General features: G+C 38.8%; 1 protein-coding gene across 1 annotated transcript in view; it reads right to left on the bottom strand.

The window, feature by feature from the left end:
• ADAMTS20 (ADAM metallopeptidase with thrombospondin type 1 motif 20) overlaps nt 1–23,610 on the bottom strand; it is a 176,996-nt gene that overhangs the window by 65,273 nt on the left and 88,113 nt on the right. Inside the window, exons 23-27 of the mRNA XM_075551858.1 lie at nt 20,319–20,429; nt 18,757–18,921; nt 18,232–18,504; nt 16,592–16,753; nt 14,584–14,760 (exon numbers count right to left, since the gene is read on the bottom strand). Of these exons, the coding sequence (XP_075407973.1) occupies nt 14,584–14,760; nt 16,592–16,753; nt 18,232–18,504; nt 18,757–18,921; nt 20,319–20,429 (888 nt within the window). The remainder of the gene's footprint in view (nt 1–14,583; nt 14,761–16,591; nt 16,754–18,231; nt 18,505–18,756; nt 18,922–20,318; nt 20,430–23,610) is intronic.

Below are 23,610 nucleotides of genomic sequence, written 5' to 3'. Positions count from 1 at the left end.
GACAATTTAATACAAAGTCATTATGCATCCTCAAAGGAATCCCAGACAAGGCCATTTATAATCCTAGTGTTCTCACACTGGCTTCTTGACTTTTTGCCTAAAACTTTTCGCTCTTCTAGCCCAAGCTTCACTAATCTCAGAATTATGTGTTTTTTCGTCTTTCAATCTATTCTCTGCACATTGAAATTCTGGGTAGGTTTTCTTACCATCTACAGATGCCATTCCACTTTTTGACCAAGGATAATTTCCCTAATCACTGTCTCCTCCACCGGTAAGCATTTGAATGTTGTGGGTAATCGCTGATGGATAACTGAATGGTCCTTAAATGCCCCCACCCCAAACTTTTAAGAGACCATCTTATTGGACTTTCCATCTACAATCCTTCACAGCATCAATTTTCTTAATACTTTATGATAACTATCTATTCATTTTCCTGAAACACAGCTCTAATGCTACTATAAAGAAAGATAGTTGTTTTATATACCTACCAATTTAAAATATAGCTGATTTTAAAAAACGCTCCTTGATACTGCCTCAATTTCTTCGGTGAAGCCCGTGAGAACCGAAACTCAATGGAGCTGCCTTATTTTGCCTAGTTTCGAGTTTTCTCACGTTTGAAAGTCTCCTCACTGTTCTATCACTCATTAATGTGAAACTATTTTCGTTTCTCTGTACTGACCATCTCTGGCTTTCAGAAGCTTTACTATCCTACTTTTTGCACTCTGACCAATCATCTATATTAATTAAATTGAACTGCTTTTTCTGATCTTTGTGATTTTTTAGAATGATCTACTACCTGATAGCTCCATTTTCTCTCAAATCCTATCTAGTCATGGCACCTTACTTATGAAGCCAATGCTTTCTCCTTCCCTCATCCTCACCCACTTCTCCGAGTGCCCATTTTTGGTCATTTTTCATAACATTTACCTGTTTCTGCAGGGTGTTTCAGTCAATTGCATGCTTAATTTGCCCTGGACCGTGATTTCCCCCCCCCCTTTTTTTGAGGACAGTATGCCATTCTTAGCCTCTATGTTTTCCACTATTTAGCTAGGTTCCTGATGCATATGGACTTCAACACTATAGAACGGATTGATCTATGAGCAGATGTACAGATAGGATGAGATTTGGGGCAGATTAGTAATCATAGTTACTCCATTACCACTTTCAAAGCCTCCATCATTCCCTGGATCACAATTACAAAATAGCATCTTCCCAAAGAGATTGAAGCAGGCCAATGTTACAACTGGTAACATACACATAAACACCACAGCAGCTCTTTTTTATGTGGTCTACTAAAGCAGTATACCAAAATTTTTTAATGCTTCATTTGGTCCTCGCAAATATTTATTTGTGAAAACATCTAGTAGTTATTAGAATATGTATTAGTTATTATTTAAGTGTACTGTTTTATGCATGAAATGGAATACAAAGATTTTAAGCATTCATTCAATTAATTAAATTGAAAGATCATGCTTTTAGCTAGACACATTTTTCTTCTGCCATTAAAAAGGTCACATGAGCTGAACTGGCTGGTTTTAGGCCTATCAATACAGGTCATAATGACCCTATGTACCACAGAACAAAACACTGACCAGTCCTCCACCGCCCTCACTTTTTGTGGCCATATTTCAGCCCATTGGTGCAGCCACCATTTCAGTCCATCCTGATGAGGATCTCCCTCTTCGTTGCTGATCCCTTGCTTTTCCAAGAATGATATTCTTTTCCAAGGACTGATCTCTCCTCCTGATAACTTGTCCAAAGGATAAGAGACCAAGTCGGACCATCTTCACTTCCAAGAGCATTGGGTTGCATTTCCTTCAAGACAGATTTGTGTGTGTTTCTGCCAGTCCATGATCATCTCAATGATCTTGGCCAACAGCATGATTCCATTGCTTCATTCTCCTGTATTCCTTATGTACTGCTCAGCTTTCACAGGCATAGGAGGCCATTGAAAAGATGACAGTTTGGGTCAGGTTCGCCGTAGGCTTCAAAGTGATATCTTTGCTCTTAAGCATTTTAAAGAGGTCTTGTGACAATTTACCCAATGTAATATGTTGTTTGATTTCTTGACTGCTACTTCCATGAACGTTGATTGTGGATCCAGATAAAATGAACTCCTTGATAATTTCAATCTCTTCTCTGTGGTCATGAATGTTGCTTACTAGACAAGTTGTGATGAACTTTGTTTTCGTTAAATTGGGTTATAATCCTTACTGAAGACTGAACTGACATCAGTAAGTGCTTCAAGTCCGCTTCACTTTCAATCAGTAAGGATGTGTCAGCGACATATTACAGGTAGTTAATTGTGGGGGGAGGCCAGATGCTCACAGACATCCTCCCAGAGGGCGATCAGTCGCCAGACTATATGGCAGGCCCCACTCCCTGCTGTTAAAGACAATGGACACCTGCAGTCATCTATTTGGTTCCTGTAGGTGGGGTTTGCACCCTACTGATAATGGTTCCTATGGCGATCTAGGGAATAGGTCAAAGTTAAGCCACCATCCTAAACCTAGGATCTGCCCATCTTGTCACATGTATAATCCCAATCCCTCCCCTTCCTATTGGGTGGATATCCCTAGCCCACCCCCCCCCTCATTTACTATATTACCCATAGGACAGCCCCTTCCAGTGACGTATGTCCTCACTTATAATTAGGGGGCCTGCACGTCCCCAGAGAATATAAAAGGCCTGGTCTAGCATTAAATCTCTCTCTCTCTCTCTCTCTCTCTCTCTCTCTCTCTCTCTCCACGTGGACCATCTAGCGGGGCAGAGGTGACATGCTACCATGAATTGTGTCTGACTCCATTTATTTCAATACTTCTCTTCTTTCTCTCATGCTCTCTATAACTTTACTATGATCTTTACTTATTATCGCTGTACAATTGTGCCTACCGAACCCCTAATGATGTATTAGGTGCTGGCTTCCCCTGACAGTTAGTAGTCCAGCTTCTTGGGTTATTTATTCAGTATACAGGATGAATACATAAGGTAAAAGAATATAACCCAAATGCACACCTTTCTGAGTTTTCCATCCAGAAATATTGTTCTAAGAGCTGCTTCTTAGTCTATGTACACATTCTACATGAGCATTATGGAATTCACATTCTTTGAAATATTGTTTGTTATGAAAAACACAGGTGAAATTCTTTTTTTAATCATTTTATTGGGGGGCTCGTATAATTCTAATCACTATCCATCCATCCACCCATCCATTGTGTCAAGTGCATATTTCCAGTTAGTTGATCAGGTAGCTACCTTCCAAATTTCTTGGCATAGACTAGTGAGTACTTCCACTCACTAGTTTTTAAAAACCATCTCAATTGGTATTCCATTTATTCCTGAAGCCTTGTTTTTCACTGATTCTTCAGTGCTAATTGAATTTCTTCCTTCATGCCCTCTGCTCTTGATAATAGACTTCCTCTTGAAATGATTAAACACCAACTACTCCTTCCTAGTGCAGTGACTCTGTGTATTTCTTCCATCGTCTCTCAAAGTCTCCTGCACCGTTTTGGCGTTGCCCGTCAATGTTGCAACTTGAGGCTTGGAACTTTTCTTCAACTCCTTTAGCATGAGATATGCTGAACATGTTCTTCTGCCTGGTTTCCTCTTCCAAGTCTTTGCACATTCCATTACAATGCTTGACTTTTTCTTTCTTTTTTTACTCAAGGGCAATTATTGACAGGAAAAAAAGCTGAGGAGTCCTGTTCACAGCAGGCAACCATGGCGACCCCCTTCCTGCGGGTGCTGTCGGAGGGGATGGGGGTGACCTCTCAATCCGCCCCATCTTCATCCGTGAGTGGGCAAGGGTTTGAACACAGACTGGGCCCCTGGGTCAGTGGTCTTGGTTCGATTTCCTTCTCATATTGACCTATTAAAAAGGACCTTTTGCAGCCTGTCTCAGCTCACCAATGCCTAGGATATGGGATCAATTCCCACTTTCCCGTATTTATATTCTGAGCAGTCCAGGTTTGGATTATTCAAGAATGTGTGAAGCTGGCTTTTCTTTTTCCTTCCCTCACTCTGAGTTGTGCTCCATGAGAAAACGGAAGTCTCCAAGCTGTGCTTCATGCAGCTCATTGAAGTCTGCGTGGCAACTTCGGGCAGGCAGGTCTTGCACGGTCACAGTTTGAGACCGTTCAACGTGAGGGACTGTCTTCGTGCGCTACATCAGGTAACAGGCCACTGACACTCAGAAGGCCTTCAGTCATGCATTTTGAAACTGTTCAATCTGAGGGACATATCTTCCTACCCTACATCAGATCATGTTACCCCGCTATTTATGAAGTTTTCAATGGCTGATTTATCACTAGGCCAGCTCTTCCTTTTCCCTAGTCTGTTTTCAGTCTGAAAGTTTTGCTAAAACCATTCAAATGAGTAAATTAAAAGACAAAACATTTCAAGTCTTGGAAACTCAAAGCGGGAGCTCTACTCTCTCCTAGAAGGTCCCTATGAATCAGAATCAACTCAACAGATGCGGGCTTGTGTGGTTTTGTAAGGACCAGGATTTTTATCTCATATCAGTTACTTAATATTCCTATAACTTTAAACAATTCATATTCTACCTGGGTCTCAGTTCCTTCGTCAGTAAAATGGGATCAGTAATGAACAAGATCATGTTTAGGGATTATTAAATAAAATAATGTATTGATTATGCCCACCCCGAAAAAATGTTGACATGGGCATTTGAAACCCCAGTGCCATAGCACGAAGGATATAGCAACATGACAAGCCACCACAGCGGAACAAAACTGACAGCTTTGTGGGGAACTGAGCTTAGAACCAGACTTCCAAAAAATTAGAAAGTGGTCGAAGTGGTAGAAGTTTTTCATGACTTCTGGATAATTCATCAACAATAAATAAACAGCTCATCAACATGAATTAAGAAACTTAAAACTGAGTGCCTACTCACTAATGGGTTCAATATCGCATCCATTGGTAGAACTTCTGCTAGTTTTGGCTTCCTACCTTAAAACGAAATACTAACTTCCCTTTTACAATCAGTCCGTCATAGAGTTAAAGGTGACAATCTATAGGGCATCTTTTCTAAATTTATACTCAACACTAGATCTATATTTTAAGTTTATATCACCATTTTAACCACACAATGGAAAAGTGTTTTAGTATATCAAAGTTCACATTATAACATGATAAAAAATAAAGTACCTTCTTAGATATACTCTATAAGATTGAGAAACTAATTAGCATGTAAGTTGAAGTATAACATCAGAAATGGAGGAATACAATCAGCAAAGTGTGGTGGATACTAAAATAAACATAATTCAAATCATAATTCTGTACATAATTTGAAAGGCTTTAGAAAGCTACTGAGCTTTCAAGCCACATTCCCACATCTAACCTAAGCAGTCTTTCAAAATTACATCTCAGAGATGTGGCAAGATTATTCAATATACCAAGATAACTTTTAGAACACCTATTCTTAAAATATCTAAAACAATAAGAAAGTCTACTTTTCTATATGGAACTATGGTAATCACATATAGTCTATGGTCTAATTATTTATCTTGACATAGAGTGGATCATAACTCTGTTGTTTTATCTCAGAGTATCCACTGCAGGGCACTTATGTCCACCCAGAAAAATATATTACATTATATTATATCTGTACATATATATGTGTGTGTATGCATATGAGGGCTTCAATAGGTTAATGGAAAATGAAATTAGAAGGTAATGGGATTTTCTGATGAACTCTTGATGTTCCCATGGGTATGCATACAGATACACGTGTATATACATGTGCAAACATATGTATGCATATATGTACATATATGTGTATCAATATAGCTAGTATGGCAGTGGTGGTTTTGTTTTCGTTTTAAGCATACAAGTTTGCTAGTTATCTTTAAACTTTCAAACGAGCTGTCAGGTTCCTATAAAATTACACATTGACCTTGTTTTACTGTGCTTTGCTTTATTGAACTTCACAGACAACTGTGCTTTTTACAGAAGGAAAGCCTATGGCAATGTCCGATCTAGTGTGTCTTATCAGCTCCATTTTCCATCACGTGCTCACTGCTGGTGGCGACCTTTAAGGATGTCAAGTTCTTCAAAATGAAATTCCACATTTACTACAGTGTAAACTTAGTTTTGTCATGCACAGGAATAACAAAAATATGTGTGATCTACTTTATTGGGATCGTCCTTTTACTGTGGTGGAATTAAATTAATGTATATCTCATAGGTATGCCTGTACTAATTTTTCTATTCCAATAATGTTCTAATTTCACAGTTGCTGTATTTTTCTGATACTGATAAAAGTGTGTTACCTGACAGATATTAACAGAAGGAAGAGAAACACTTTGAGCTGAAGGAGATATTTAATATTGAAATAGCTGTTTCAAGAAATTTCCCTATTAAAGAGAAAACATTTGGAAATGTGTATTACTAGTGTTGTGTGATTTTGTTGCCAGAAATAATGTATCAACTATAAAAAAATCTCTTAAAGGATATGTTTTTAAATATTGAAATGAAATTGTTTAAGCATATTTAAAATGATCTAAAGCTTCCTTCTTTAATATACTTGTTAAAATACAAAGTATAGCCCCTTCCAGTAGTTTCTATGAAATAAATGACCTCACATTAGGTTGGGAGAAATGTTTCAATAATTTTTTTAAGTAACTGATGTATTGAATTTATAATTGATTACTACTATATACCAGGTGCATCCAACGATACATGTTGCTGTTTGGACCTATGTATATTGAAATAAACTACATCTGGAAACATATTTTTAAATTGGTATAGTATAATGTTGAAATAAGTTTTTCAAGACCAATGAAACATATTGATTACTTTATTTGTGAGAGGAATAAAACAGTTCAGTGAGGGTAGAGGTGCCACCACCGACAAAATAAAAATAATAGTTAATATGAATTAATCATTATATTTTTATATCTATATTCATATCACTTAGAAATCACATGTATTTATTTATCAGCTTGTATGTCTGCTATATAAATATATAATCGTAGTTTTATAAGGATAAATGCTCTTTTTGCAAAAAAGATATATACTTTAAAAAATCAGAAATCAACGTTCTATAAAATTTTAAATGAGATAAATACTTAAAAATATTCATGCTTGACTTTCTTGTTGTGGCTTCCTAGGTAGAAACCTAAATATGACTTTCTTAAACACTATTTAAAGTTGACACCTAAAATCTCTAACAAAGTTTGGAATATCTAAAGGCACTAATATTAATTCCTATGTTCATTCTACCAGGAGTGTTCAAAGAGTTCATGGGAAAATCCATATTACGCAAAATTCTGCATGGATTTCAACTTTTACACCAAGACAAATACATACTAATTTGTTGTTAACAAGTTTGAACAGGATCTAGCTTGAGGCACTAAGAATAAGAGACACCAGTTTGTAAAGACCCCAGATTTATGAATTCTGACCAAATGGAGCCAAAAACAGACATCGAACAGTGAGATTGTTGATGATTCATTGAAAGTTTATAGGGCATTGTCCCCAAACAAAGTAGTGATTTATAGGTGAATGACTCATTTGAGGAAGGATAACATAATATGGAAGGTGAAGTCTGGTAGATCAACCAGAAAATTTTCAAAGAACCAATGAATCTTGTTCATGTCCTAATTGAGAAGGAGTCAAGAGCACAGCCGAACTAAGAGCTGATAATATGTATGTCTCAACTGGTGCTGCTTACAAAATTCTGATGGAAAAACTAAAGTCAAGCACAATCTCTGCTCAAGTGATACCCAAACGGTTGTGCCCAGATCAACTGCAGACAAGAACAGAGCTTTCCATGGAAATTTTAAACAGTAGGCTCTAAATGCTGAAGCAACTCTTCAAAAGGTTGACAGGAGATGACGCATGACTGCACTAGGATAATCCTTATGATACAGCACCATCAAAGCAATAGCTAACAATAGGTTGAAGAGATTCAGCCAAAGCCAAAGTGGACTGGAAGAGCCAAAGTCACGGCGACAGTAATTATGGAATGCTCAAGGCATTTTACGCATTGACTTTCTGGAGGGTCATTTGCTTTTTGTGCCAGGGTCTTGAGAAAGCTAGCCAAAGTTTTAGCAGAACAACGCCTGGGAAAGCTTCAGCACTCAGCCCTGGTCCCCACAACAATGCTCTTGTCACGGCTCTCATCGAACACGGGCAATGCCGTGAACGTTTTGATGGGAAATCCTTATGCTTCCACTTGACAGTCCTCATTTGGCCCCTTCCAGCTTCTGTTCCCTCATATTAAAAGCTCATTAAACAGAACAGTTAATGTTTAAAAAAAAACTGCATTAAAATGCAGGTACAATTCCTTAACCAAAAACCAAAGCAAAAAAAAAAAAAAACACCCATCAGTCAATACTGACTCATAGCAACCTTATGACAGGGGTAGACCTTCCTCTGTCAATTTCCCAAACTGTTTATGAGAGTCCAAAGGCCAGTCTTTCTGCCAAGGGTGGTCTTAAACTGCTGACCTTTTGGTTTAGTAGCCAAAGCATAACCATTCTACTACCAGGCCTTCTCTCAGTCCCTCAGGGATGGACCAATGGCTGACACTGTTGCTTACAGAAGTGTCGTGTACATGATAGAATTTATGTTGATAAATAGAACTTTAATTCTTTTTCATTCCTTTTTCCACACACTTTTTGAAGACCACAAACACTGTGAAACCATGCAAATAAATTCTTCTAAAACCATGAAATCAATTTGCAGAGATTCTTATACATTCTCAAGAAATATGCCTGGGACTATAAGGAAATTTTCATAAAAACAGATATGTTTCTTTAATGTGTAAATAAAAATATGACAGCACTATTTCAGGTTGGGATAGTCGATGATTTTAAACTCTGCATTCTGACTTCATTCAACAGCATCAGCATGCACAAACACACAGAAACTCTGCTTCAATTAGTGATCACTACATATAAAACCACATTGGGACAGATAAGAGCTCTCGACACATGAAATTCAGGGGAGATAAACCCCTTAGGAACAGCAGTGGGAGTAGCGATAGCATGAGGGTAAGGGGGGTGGTTGGGTAGCGGGAAGGGAGAGAAAGGGGGACCCCTCACAAGGTTGGAGATATAACACCCCCCTCCGAAAGGGACAAATAACAGAAATGTGGGTGAAGGGAGACAAGGGACGGTGTAAGATATGGAATAACAATATATAATTGTTCAAGGATTCACGAGGGTGAGAGGGTGGGGAAGGGAGGGGGAAAAAAGAGGAGCTTATACCAAGAGCTCAAGTAAAAAAATTTTGGAAATGCCGATGACAACATATGTACAAATATGCTTAACAAAATTGATGTATGGAATGTTATAAGAGCTGTAAGAGCCCCCAATAAAAATGATTTTTTAAATCATCAAACACACACACACTAAGATAGATAGATAGATAGATAGACAGACAGACAGACAGACAGACAGACAGACAGACAGACAGACAGACAGACAGATAGATAGATAGATAGATAGATAGATAGATATCTCTCAAGCCTGCAAACGAACAAAAAAGGGCTCACTGCCATTGAATCATCTCCAACTCATAGTGCTCCTGTAGGCTGGGTAGAACTGCCACGTGGGTTTCCAAGGTTGTAACTCTTTATGAGAGTTAAAAACCTCATCTTTCTCCCACAAAATGGCTGGAGGTTTTGAACTGCTGACCTTGTGGTTAACAGCCCAATATGTACACCATTGTGTCACAAGGCACCTTTTTATCTTCAAGATTATTTTCAGGGCAAACTAAACACCGGTTCTCATTCTCCCTCCTCATGAGCCATGAGAAACACAATTGCAGAGAGGAGGAAGCTGTGATCATGCACACACTCAACTGTTCTCCCACATGGGAACCTGGGACATCATCATCTCTTTCCAGGTTACGAGGTAATGTATCCAACTAGCTTAGCCGTTCCAGAAGAATCTTCTGGCAGAACCATTTTCTTGTCATGTCCTATCCTCATTATGAACATTTGCCTTTTTTAGCCAATTAAGTCCCCAAATAGATGGATATTTAAGATTATGAAACACACAATTATTACTGCAACGAGAAGATTAAGCCCAGCATTGGGATCATCTTTTTATGCAGTACACTAGTCACTTAACTCAAACTTCTTGTACCCAGAGATGGTGCGTAGTGTGCCTGCAGCGAATGGCCAAGTATCTGACACAGATGCTCATGGGGGTGGGGCAGGGTGATCAGTGAAGACCCTTTAGCAGGATATGGTAACAATCACCATAGCCACATACTCATTAACATCTAAATGTGTCTATGATAAACTTAGAAGAAAATAGATTTCTGGCCTATTCATATATGTGCACACATGAGATTTTTTTTAAATCAAAATTAATTAAATACCTAAGTAAACGGTTGATGGGGCACTCCAGCTTTTATAGTCAAATATGGAATCAACAGCACCTTGCAGCAGTTTCCCACAAGCACCTTGTTCCCTTGGCTGCTGCTGATCTTGGGAGTGAACTTCACCTCCAGTAGGAGCTACAGTGGGGCCACTCCAAGCACTCTACCCAGACCCTCCTGTGCTCGCTGCTGACACAGAGCTGTTAGCCGCAAACTTCAGCCAATGAGCTATGCTTCAGAGACAGCACTTCTGTTCATGAATTCCATCCTGGCACATTAGAGACTTCCTGTACTATGAACTTTTCTGCACCATGCGATAAGCTTTTTATTTCTAAAGAAAACGGAGAAATATATAGCCAAAGAAGGTCTATGCAGTACTTTCATTTTTTTAAACTTTCTTTTTTTGTCAAAAAAGCTATCTTTAAAGAAAAGAAAAAAATACGTATATTAGAGTCTCTTTCATCTAGTTAAATCTTCATTACATCCATAACATTGGATTATAATGGTTTACCAAATGTGATTTATTCTACAAAAAAATTAAAAAATCCCAAGAGAATGAATCATTTCTTAAGTGAGATTTGGTGGGGAATTATATACAGAATAGTAATATAAAATAAAGAATTCTGGGTCAAAAGTGTTTTTATGTTAAATATAATCTCCTTAAATATATATTTTAGAAATAGGAAAATAAAAATTTCACTTACCTTTTAAAGAACTACTTTGATCACAAGCATATCTATTTATAATTTGATAATTTTATTTAGATTATACTTTTATTTATATTTATGATATATGAAAGGAGAACGTAAAGTTTTCAAGTATTTAAGAATTGACAGCTGAGCAATCAATCTTACACTTTAAATATCAATGTTCGTTTCTTTCTTACAGAAAATATAATCTGGAAGATTGAAGTAGTTTATATTTATTCTAAGTAAAAATATGAAAGCATACACTACTCAAAAATCAAATGTTTAATAAGAGAAAGTAACAAATTGTTATTTAAGAACAGAGGCACTGATTACAATACATGTCTGCTCAGTGACTTAAAAACAAACATTTTGAAAAACTGATCCAAGGATTAACAATAAAGCTTGCATATGAATTATGCCAAGCACAAAACCACAACACATCAAATAAGCAGGAGTTAAAATACAATTACTTCACATTGACTAAGCACACATATATAGTCATTAAATTAACAGACATAGGTTAAAAGTTATTTATTCCTGTGTTTAATCATGCTTATGAGTTATTACATGAAAAACTTTTCTGTAATGCTGAGAAATGTAAATGCATGCTTACAACTTTTCTCCTAATATTTAGAAATATTTAGCACTTCATATTTTAATTTTTCTTTAAAATGAAAACATGTTTTTTTGAGATTCCATGTAATTCATATATATGTATACATACATGTTTTCAGCTTTCTAACTTAGTGACAGGATCTGTTGACATTAAGGCTATCCACGAAATAGCAGTAACCTGATATGTTCATAAGAGGTATTCTGAAGTTTGGCTAACAGGCAGCAACACTGGAAGAGGTAAAATGTTGTATCTGGTTTTAATAACAAAACTTCAGATCCCTTAAAGCCTTTTAATATAAAAGGGTAACTTAAGGAATAAACATTCTTCATATAATAAATCTATATATCCTAGTGGGATATAGTGTTTTGCACAGGTAAAAAGTAAATAAATAAGTTTGAAAAAATTCTGATAAAAAATTACACCTGTACTTTATTAAAAACTAATCACAGATCTTCCTTTAGTGTGAAGACTAAAGTCTTCTTTGAAGCCCTTTGGAACAGACATGTGGTATGCAATGAGGAATTCTGTATTTCGGTCTTACTATTTTATAATCTGTGGTTTCTTGGTCATTTGTTTCTACAAGATTTAAAAAACAGATCCAAACGGAAGTAGTTGTCATCTTAATAGTCTAAAATATTAAGCATATTTTATGTTAAATTTTTAAAGTGTTACAATGTTTATCAAGCACCATGTTTTTGTTTTTGTTTTTCTGTAAGGAGCCAGAGAGTCAATACTTTAGGCTTGACGGTCTTGGTAAGGCAACTACTCAACACTGGCACTGTAGTTCAAAGGTAGCCTAAGGCAACAGCCCAAAAAACAAACCTGGCTGTGCACCAATCAATCTGATTTATGGAAACAGGCAATTGGTTGAGAGGCCACAGTTTGCTGAAGCCTGAAATAGAAGAGCCAGTCCAAAAATGCTCCCCGTAGGCTCTTCAGTACTTAGCACAAAGGGGGAGACGTGGTCAACATTGCATTCTGTGAATTATCCAAGTCGTGAATGAGTCTCACCTTTGCCCTCAGAAACAAATGTGATTACAATTCAATCTCTAATTAGCCATTAGAATTCTATTTTTCGAATTGGGAAAAAACTCCAAGAAAGTAATCCATAACTTGGAATGACAGAAAATATAATGCCTGGAGACGAGGGAGTAAGTTACCAGTCTATGACAGGCAACACCAAAATAATGTCTTTTCTGGTAAATTCCTACAGGACTTCAACTCCTTCACACTAGGCTGTAACCTCCAAAGGAGTAAGAAACACTTCTGTAGCCCTCTGCCCAGAGTGAAGAAGCACTACTGGCCTGACAGCCCACGTACAGAGCTGTTAACTGAGAGATGGCAGTTCTAACACGCCCGCCACCCCACAGAAGCAAGACATTGCTGTCTACTCACTAAAAGAGTGAGTGTCGGAAACCCTAACGACTAGTCCTACTCTCAGTACAGGGCCACTCAAGTCGGAAACAACTTGAGGGCAGTGGGCTGTGTAGGGTCAAGTTCAACCAAAAAGAACCAGACTCCCTGCCATCAAACCAATGCTGACTCATAGCGACCCTCTTAGGTTTCTGAGACGGGAACTATTTACAGGAGTAGAAAGCTCAGTCTTCCTCCCATGGAGCTGCCTGTGGTTTTGAAGTGCGACCATGCTGATCGAAGCCCAATGCGTAACTACTATCCCACCAGGGCTCCATTAGTTTATAGTGGATGAAAACATTTACTGAGCCAATATGTAAATGCTTCTTATAGTAACATATCTTCTTGCTGTTTCCCATAATATGAGGGTCCTCTCCATAAATAATTGTACATTAAGATTTTCTATGAAATTACAATGCTCTTTCTTTATGACACTAGCACACTCACAATATGAATTTCAGCCTGATGCTCAACTTGATCTACTTTTACTCAAATGAATCCTTAACCCTGCAATATAAAACCTAAGTTTCACTGTAAAGTTTTAATTTGAGGAAAAGCAAAGCAAATGGAGGAGGCGACAAGGGTTGGTAATAAAACTAGAGTTATAATTATTTTATAAATGAAGAACTGCTTATAAATTGATTTATGAATAAATTTTAGAATTAAATTGCCTTTTCACCTGCCAGATGAGAACTTAGCTGTTCATGCCTTAAAATTTTCAAGGTGATCTAATTGAAACTTCAACTAATCTATGTGTTACTTATTTGTGAAAGCCTGGATGTCTGGAGAATGCTGGAGATAATAAATCATTTGTCTATGGCCCCACAAAAATAACAAAACAAAAATTAAAATAGCCGCCAAACAAAGTAACTCCACACAGTGGAAGAAATGAGCATACATATAAGTGACAATAAAAATCACACTCTTCAATGACATGTGATAAACTGTAAACAATTAATTTATGTAAGTAAATTTCTCTACCTTTTCTTTAATACAATATTTTCACATTCCAAACAAAACAATGAATTTTACAATGATAAAAGGAAACATTTAAAGACGGTTATTTGATTTGGGATCAGTTATTAGATACTGATGGATAAAAAAGCCACAAAGAGTTAATAGGTTCCAACAAGACACATCCTTAATTTGCCATTGTTATATGCACAATATTAATATCATACACAAATGTAAATAGGAAAACATTTCTGAGTAGAGGAAAAAATCAGTGAATTAATGGAAAAATATTTCCATGAGAATAGTGCTATGGTTTAAAATTCACATAGGAAGAATAAATAGATGTATATAACTATTTATGTCTACAGGTCACAGTACTTGACTCTGAATGGATTCTGTTTCTTTACTATCAAATAAAATAGCACAGCCAAAACAGCTAATGGCATTCTTCAAAATAAATCAGAGTAGATGCAATCTATGTAGTTCACAAGTTTGAGAGAGGGATTCAAAGTTGAACGGACATAGTGAATCAAAGGGAAAAGAAAACGAATACTATCGTACCGATTTCCATGGTCCCCGACGCCATGCAGCATCATCAGGGCATTTCTGCACATGGCATGGGGCCACACTAGGGGGCTTGTTTAAGGTTTCACAGTGTTGCTCCTCTGCTATCTGGCCATTGGGAAACTGACAGACTACCAATCTTGACTTTATTCCTCCTCCGCATGTTTGCGTACACTAAAAATAAGAATGGTAAATGAAAAATTATGTAGCTTAGGTAGAAAATGATATTGCTTCAACAAAAGAAAAGTTTATATTCCATAAATCCTGGATAATTCGTAATATCCTCCCTAGGTAAATAATAAAAAATGCACAGGCTCCATCATTTCAGCATTGCAAACGAAAACACTGAGATATCACCATACACCTACACGAACGACTAAGATACGAATGCCAACAGCTGATGACCATGTGGAGCCATTGGAAAGTTCACTCATGACGAGTGGAAATGCAACTAGCACAGCCACTTTCAAAACCAGCTGGCGCGTTTCCTACAAAGCTGAACACAGTCTTTCTATACACTGCAGCGATCATGCAGACCTTGGTAGGGTTAAAAAGGAATTCAAACATGTACATCCACATAAAAACCTTCCTAAGAATTCGCATCCTTATTCACTCTAGTACCCACATTTGAAGTACCCGAGATGTTTTTCAAGTGATGAACACACTGTGGTAAGTCCATTTAATGAAATATTATTGATTTAGTTAGTGTATTGTGCCAACCAGGCCAATAAACACATGTGGGATTAATTTAAGGGTGGAGAGATAAATGGCTTGGTGAGCCTCGCCTTTCTAGTTCTCAGGTCTCTTGCTTTGTGATGGACACACCAGGGTGCACTTCCCTTAGCAGTTCCCTGCTTCAGCTGGCAAGGCTCACTTCCTGCAAGACATCCCCAAAGAGAAGCCACATGGACCTACCCCATGCAGCCCTGAGTGCTGGAGCAGCCGTGTGGAGACCCTGCCAGCGCTGAGATGCTAACACATTCACTGACTGGGCTTTCCTCCTGCAGTCGGCATCACTGCGTCTATTTTGTGAGATGGAGGAGGACTTCGTGGATTGGTGTTGGACATAGGGGTTAATGTTGGACTTGTGGGCTTGGGCAGCACTGGGTTTGGGATGTTTTCTTGATGCTCACATAACCTTTACATAAAACTCTCTCTTATACATGAGTTGCTGTGCATTTGTTTCCTACAAGCTGAACACATTCTTTCTATACAATGCAGCAATCATGCTCTTAGGTATGGTAAAAAGGAATTGAAAAACGTACATGCCATAAAAACCTTCCTAAGAATTCGCATCCTTATTCACTCTAGCACCCACAGTTGAAGTAAGCGAGGTTTTTTCAAGTGATGAACACACTGTAGTATGTCCATTCAATGAAATATTGTCCAGCAAAAACAAAAACAAGAACTATCAAACCGTTATGACAAGGAAGACAGTATATTTCTAAAGTTTATTTTCTAAAATTATCTTTCTATCCCTGGTTCCTGGAAGAGCGGGAGGGTCCAGAGGACCAGATGTCAACTGTGTGGTATGAGAAAGAAGCAACAGCAAACGGATATTTCCACAATGGGATAAAAATTGGGGCTTGGGATTTAGTGATCTCTTTTTCTAAGTAATTAAATAATAACATGCTGATTTAGAAAGGTGGTCCTAGTTTATAGAAATATTGACTGCCATGTCAAGTTCTGCTGAAAATTGGATATGTGGAGGCTTCAAAAAGGTTGTGGAAAAATGGAATTAAGAGATACTGGAATGTTTCCTCACATTTTGTTGAAATCCCCTTATCATATAGATATCTTCTATCAAAATGGAGTGATTTATATGGTGGAAAACATCTATGAAAGCAATCTCATTTTCATCACTGTATTAAAACCAAACAAACAAAATAACTCCCAACTTTCTAAAGACCATAATGAAGCAAGATTATCCAACAATGAGACATGCTGAACTTGGACCCTGCAGAGATATCATGATCTCCACACGTTTAGCAAAGCTCTGCCTTACCTCTCCCCAGCTGCCATGGTTCCACTGTGGACAAGGTCCTGAACCACAGAGCTTTGACTCTGGGGGCTTGGAGGCTGTGGGACAGTCGCTGGCATTTTGTCCGTTCTCATCCTGGCAGACCACAGCTCGTAGTTGAACACCTCCAGCACAACTTCCAGAGCACTGACAAGGATGAAGCACAGATAAACACAGAGTTTTGACACCACGAATGTATACTTCGGGAGGGGGGAAAGGGGAGATTTCAGTGCTTTGACTCAATCGGAAATCCACATCAACATTAAAAACATCCCTGTTAAAATCACCGAGAAACCCTGGTGGCATAGTGGTTACATGTTGGACTGCTATCTGCAAGGTCAACAGTTCGAAACCACCAGCCACTCCAGGGGAGAAAAATGGTTCTTTCTAACAAAAAGAAGAAAAAGTGAAAATATGAATGGGGAAATCCATTTAGATGAAGCCTTAAGCCTCCAGTGAATCCCTTCTGACCACAGACCAGGTAAGGGAATGTCCTTGCTAACACGCAGAGATCATTGGGAAGTGGATGACTATAGCTGCAGATGGTAAACATTTAACATTTTATCATTTGATCTCCCTTGTGACCCCTTTTAAATTTATTCTAGTTTTTAGTATTTTCTGCTTTCTTTTGGATTAAGGTTTTTCTGTTTTACTTTGTTATGACTGTTAGTTTCTTGTTTCCTTTGTATATTTTTCTGTATACAAAATTTATAGAGACAATAGCTGCATTAATGGTTCCGTGGGGGTGTGGCAGGGGAAGCTGGGGGGAATTGGAGAGCTCATATCACTGAATATAAAACAGAAGGAAATGTTCCAGAAGTGATTGAGGTGGTGGCTGTATAACATTTCTTGATATGATTAAACTATCGAATCGCATGATATGTGAATTTTATGTCAATAAACCTGCTCAAAATTATTTTTTAAAGCATTGCCGTCTCAGAAGCTCCCAGGGACAGTTCGACACAGGCCCAGAGAGCTGCTCGGAACAGCATAATGGGCTCGGTGCCGCGGGAAAGACGGGCTAAAATCACAAGTCAAGTGGAATCAGGGAAATCTGTCCAAAAACTTCAGTCAGAATTTGTTGGTGACATAAATGTTCACCCGTTTCCTACATGTTGAGGGAAAAGGGATTCAAGTGTTCAGGTTTCAAAAGGAAGAAAGTGAAAACACAGACGGGGTTAAGTTGTTAACTTTCAATTTGCTGCTTGTCTCTTCTCTGTGTCGTAAGACTGATATCACAGACGATGGCACTTGGACCCCTTGGAGTTCCGTCATGATTTCACACCGGCTGCGACATTATTCTACGAGCAATTTGCAGGGTTGATTTTTTCCCACAAACATATCTCTTTAAATGTTTGCTTTTATTTTTGTTACAAGGGACTCTAATCAGATTGCTTTTCAGTACATTACTCTGCAGTCGCAATGTCCCAGTAGTGTATAATTCAATTAGAACGATGGGCATTTGTGATCGGCATGAAGCATTGCTTAATAATGTCCGGATTCAAACTATTGCTCTTTTGCTCAAGTCAATATTTTACGGATATGACATCATAAAATGCATATCAATTATGAGGCTATCATATAACCAAATTGAAGAAACAATACAGGTCAATAAAGCGGCTTACTGATCCCCACGGTCCTATTCTCCATTGGTTTCCTCTGATAGACGGAAGACCTTCTGGTTTGTGAGTGAATGGAGCACTCCTGTCTGGAGGGGGGCTGGGCTGCTCGGGGGAGCCAGGAGAGTGAAGGTACACAGGTGGGCAGGCAGCTAGGTAACATTCTTGTTCGATAACAGGGCGAACTGTGGGGTCACAGTAACCCTCATTAATTGTCTGGTGATAGTTGACACATAAAACATGTCGAGTTGTTTTTCCATTGCCGCAGGTTGCTGAGCACTGATGAAAAAAAGCATCATATTTAAATGTATATTGCATTCACGCATCGCTTGTATGTATTATAATGCATCAGAAGTTATAATACTATACTATATTTAAATTACATTAAAATTGAATGATTTACATTTAAATATTCATTTAAAATCTATCCAACAATAATTAAATCATTATTCCTATAAAGAAATAAAAGTAATAGTTAAAGTCTATATTATATTGAAATTTTTCATCTCCTTTTCTTATAAGAATACTTACAGGCGACCAGCTACCTGCTTGCCACTCTCCACAAGGGTTAAAACAGTCGGCTTTTTCGGGAGGGCGTGGTAAATGGGCACAATACAATTCCGTTACTATCTTGTCATGCGCATCACGGCAGCTGATGTAGCGAGCTTGCTTGCCGCTTCCACAAGACACCGAGCACTTACAAAGAAAATCATCACACCAGGGGCGTTACACAGATTTCTCTCAATTCCTATCCCCTAGCTACTTGTCAGATTTCCAAAATATCACATTTCCTGAGAAACGTAAATGAGAATTAGTATCACCAAGCATCGTATCTGACTCAAATTTTGAAAATCTGATCATTTGAAAGGGCAAGGACCAAAGAAGCAAGTTTTGAAGCGGCTAGTTACTTGCTAACGTTAAAGAAAGTGCTCCTGAGGCTGCGGAAACAGGAGGCGAAGAACTCGAGACAAAGATCAACCAGGACACAGAGGTTCTAAAGACCCATGGACTCCTGGTCTGAGCCCAATAAAGACTTAGCCCTTCAAACAACAGAAAATGAGTGTCTTAAGAGTTCAAAATTATACTGAAAGACAGAATACGCGAGGCTTACAATGTATTTTGTACATCAAAGTTAAGCAAAATATATCATCGATCCAAAGCTGCCTGCTTAGAAAAACAAAAGGAAAATTGTGATGGCTAATAAATCGAGTTCTGTCTCCCCCAATAGACCTAATTACTGTAACTGGAAATGTGACCCTAACCTTTTAAAAATTAATTCTATTTAGTTATTCTACCCTCTCAATCCCACCTTTATCATCTACAGCTCCTCCATAACCAGTAGCATCTACTTCCTTTGGTATGAAAATCATCTTTCTTTATTTTCATGACCTGGTATCAGTTAGGTCAATGTGACATCATACTGGAAGCAGCTGGGTCCTAGTCCGATTGAGTGGGTGTCCTTACAAAAGAAAGGCTACATAGAGACAGAGACACTAAGGAACACCTGGAATCCAGAAGCTAGGAGCAAGGCATGGACAAGCTACTAGGTCAGAGCCTGCAGAAAAACTTCACAGGACCAATCCCTTCACTGGGACTCCGAGTCTCCTGAGCTATGAGACAACACATTTCTGTTCTTCCAAGACACTTAGTTTGTATGATTTTGTTACTACCACCCTAGAACATTAGTGCAGTAGTTTAAATAAAAGTTGCTAAAAACTTAAAATTGGGTCGCTTTTCATAAAAATAAACTCACTGCCATTGCGTGGATGCCGACACATAAGGACACTACAGCAACTCAGAAAACTTAAGTTTCGTATCCAAAATCACAGAGGTCTTGGAAGGCAGAGCAGGATTTAGGAATTAAATGACCTAATTTTATGTCACATCTTCTTTTCACACCATCAGATTACCTGAAGATAAAGGTGTACGGTGATTTGGAAAATCAGTTACAAATATTCTACTAATCTCTGAAAAATTTCATAAAAGAAACCCTGCAACATTGATGTATGTGTGGATCGTGATAAGAATTGTTTGAGCCCCAATAAAATGAGTTAAAAAAAGAAACCCCGAATCTATTAAAAAAATTCACTTACCGGGGACCAAGAACCATATCGCCACTGTGCCATCTTCTTTCCCACAGGAAGAGCAGGTGACGAAGTGGCCCCAAGGTTAGGAATAATTGGGCATGGTACCGATGTACAGTCCTATTGGAAAGAAAAGGGAGACTGTGATACAGCAAGTGATCAATCACGTGGATGAAACCTCACAGTTCACTTCTCCCAGATGCCTCATTCAAAATCGTGGCCTACGAAAGTATTTCAAGGCTTTAACTTCTCAAATGCACAGAGCACAGTCCAAGTAGCTGACAGGAATCTGAATCCAGAAGTCTGGATCACTCTGTATGATAGCAAAAAAGTAAGAGAGCAAACATTTTCCAAAATACCATTAAGCAGAGACATGTAGAATAAACACCTTAGGATCTGTGAGACACTTTAGGGCAGCGGTTCTCAACCTGTGGGTCGTGACTCCTCTGGGGGTCGAACAACCCTTTCACAGGGTCGCCAATCCCTAACAGTAGCAAAATGATAGTGATGAAGTAGCAATGAGACTAATGTTCTGGTTGGGGGGTCACCACCACGTGAGGAACTGTCTGAAAGGGTCATGGCACAAGGAAGGTGGAGAACCACAGAGGTTGGTGGTAGGCATCGCCGACTTGGGTCCGGCTCATAGCAACACCCCGTATGCCTGAACAAAACACTGCCGGGTCCTGGGCCTCCCCACAGCTGTCCTGATGTCTGAGCCCATTGTTGCAGCCCCTATGTCATTCCATCTCCGCGAGGGCCTTCCTCCTTTTAACTGCCCTCTGCTTTACCAAGCAGCATGTCCTCCTCACAACATCCAAAATATGGACGACATAGTCTCCCATGCTTGCCTCCAAGTAGAATTCTGGCTGTGTTTCTTCCAAACAGATTTGTTTGTTCTTCTGGCAGTCAATGGAACTTTCACTAGTCTTCTCCAGCCCCATAATTCAAATGCATTAATTCTTCTTCTTCGGTCTTGCTTGTTCAATGTCCAACTTTCACATGCATATGAAGCAACTGACAATGCCATGGCTTGGGTCAGGTGCACCTCAGTCCTCAAAATAGCATCCCTGTTTTTCAACAAAGCAACACATTGTTTGATCTGACTGCTGCTTCCACGGCACTGATTGTGGGCCCAAGCAAGACACAACTCTGACTTGAATCTTTTCTCCATTTATCATGTTACCTATGTACATTGAGTCGCGATCCATACGGAAGGCTAAAATCCTTGGTCTTCATCGCAAGTGCTTCAAGTCCTGCTACTTTCAGCAAACAAGGCTGTGTCCTCTGCATATCACAGGCTGTTCACATGTCTCCCTCCAATCTTTATGCCACATTCTTTTTCATATAAGCCAGCTTCTCTGATGATTTCCTCCACATGCAGATTGACTAAGTATGGAGGGAGGATACAACAATGACACGCACATTTCATGATTTCATGTCACGCAGAATCCCCTTGTTCTTCTTTGCCAAACCGTCTCTTGATACATGTACAGGTTCTGCCTGAGGACAGTTAGGTGTTCTGGAATTCTCCTTCCTCTAAGGCTATCCATGGTTTGTTATGTCCACCCGGTCAAACGGCCTGGCATAGTCAATAAAACACGTGCAAACGTCTTTCTGGCATTCTCTATTTTTAGTCAAGATCCATCTGACACAATCACTGGTATCTCTTCCTCCATGTTCTCTTCTGAATCTTGCCTGAACATCTGACAGCTCTGTCAATGTATTGCGGCAACCTTTGTTGGATGATCTTCAGTAAAATTTTACTTGCATGTGATCTCAATGCTACTGTTCTGTAATTTGAGCATTCTGTTGGGTCACCTTTCTTTGGAAAGGGGACAAGTTGAATCACCTCCAGTCAGTTGACCAACGAGTTGTCATCCAGATTTCCTGGCATAGACCTGTGAGTGCTTTCAGGGTTTCCTCAGCTTCTTAAAACATTGCAATTGATATTCTGTCAATTCCTGACACTTTAGTGGTCTTGTCCCAATTGTACATAAAGAATGACAAATGTCATTAGTAAAGCTAAAAACCTAGTAGGACCAAGAACAAGAAATCCTCTCACTCAACAATTTTTCAAGACAATTGGTTTAAGAGGAAAAATGCATATGGGACTAATTGAAATACATCTTACTTCTCCTGTATTAGAACTCTCCTTTGTGTTTATAATCTATACAGAGGTCTCCTTATCTGTCTGTCACTGGGGCGAAGTGCCCCGCTGCACTCTCTGTCATCTAGCACTGCACTAACGAACTCACTGACACACTTCACAGCACGCTGCTGAAACCTGGATCCACACATGGCTGTGCACTGCAAGAACAGAGACCAGAAAACAGCATGTTTATAAAAAAAATTACATCTATCTATTTACCTACCGCATATCTCATTAACAATACATGGTCAGAGAGCCATTTTACTAGTTGCTTACATTATGGTCACAACTTAACATTAGCAACTTCTATCAATGTACATAAGTATTCACATTTCTTACAAAGCTATTAATAAATTGCTGAAGGTAACAAAATTTAATATGCTATTGTATCTCTAATGAGCCCTGGTGGCACAGTTCTTAAGTGCTCAGCTGCTAAACAAAAGTTTGGCAGTTCAAATCCAACTCCCACTGTGAAGGAAGTAGATGAGGCAGTCTGCTTTCATAAAGATTACTGCCAGAGGAACTCAATGAAACAACTGTAGGCTGCTCTATGGAGTCACTCTAAGTTGTAATCGACTCTACAGCCGAGCTTTAGCGTGGCTGTCACTGTGGCTTTGATAAGCTTATCACGTAATATGTCCTGAGAGGCACTGATATTTTCGAGGCAGAGTCTATATGATTTGGGCACAAGGAATCATTTTGTTCAAACTTTGCCGTTTGTGATGGATTACATTCAATGTACTATGTACATTTCACAGAGATAAAGAAAGAAGAGTATCCGAGGACGGGATATGACAGAAGCTTCTCCACAACCGGGATACCCTCCGCAAGAGGGTGAGGGCTCTGCTCCCACCTCTCCTGACCATTGTCCACCCCAACAGTGCACGCTGCCTTGGCTGGCAAACTTGTAACCCCGCCTGCCCCAAGTGCAAGACCAGCATCCATTAGACACACGGATAAAAATTATTTAAGTGAGGCTTAATCTGTAGCATTTTCAGTGAGCTCAAGGGATTTCAAAAAACAAGTCTGAAATATTGATCGGCCAAACTAGCATGAATTAAACTCTTTTTTAAAACATACATTTTTATAAGTAAGAGCTTCCATGCCAAGGACACAGTCCCAATGCGCCTCCACCAAGAAGGGGCTCACGGC

This window comes from Tenrec ecaudatus, chromosome 6, assembly GCF_050624435.1.
Source record: "Tenrec ecaudatus isolate mTenEca1 chromosome 6, mTenEca1.hap1, whole genome shotgun sequence".
Classification (NCBI taxonomy): domain Eukaryota; kingdom Metazoa; phylum Chordata; class Mammalia; order Afrosoricida; family Tenrecidae; genus Tenrec; species Tenrec ecaudatus.
Note: the sequence above shows the minus strand (reverse complement) of the source record. Positions and strands in the feature narration are given on the sequence as shown.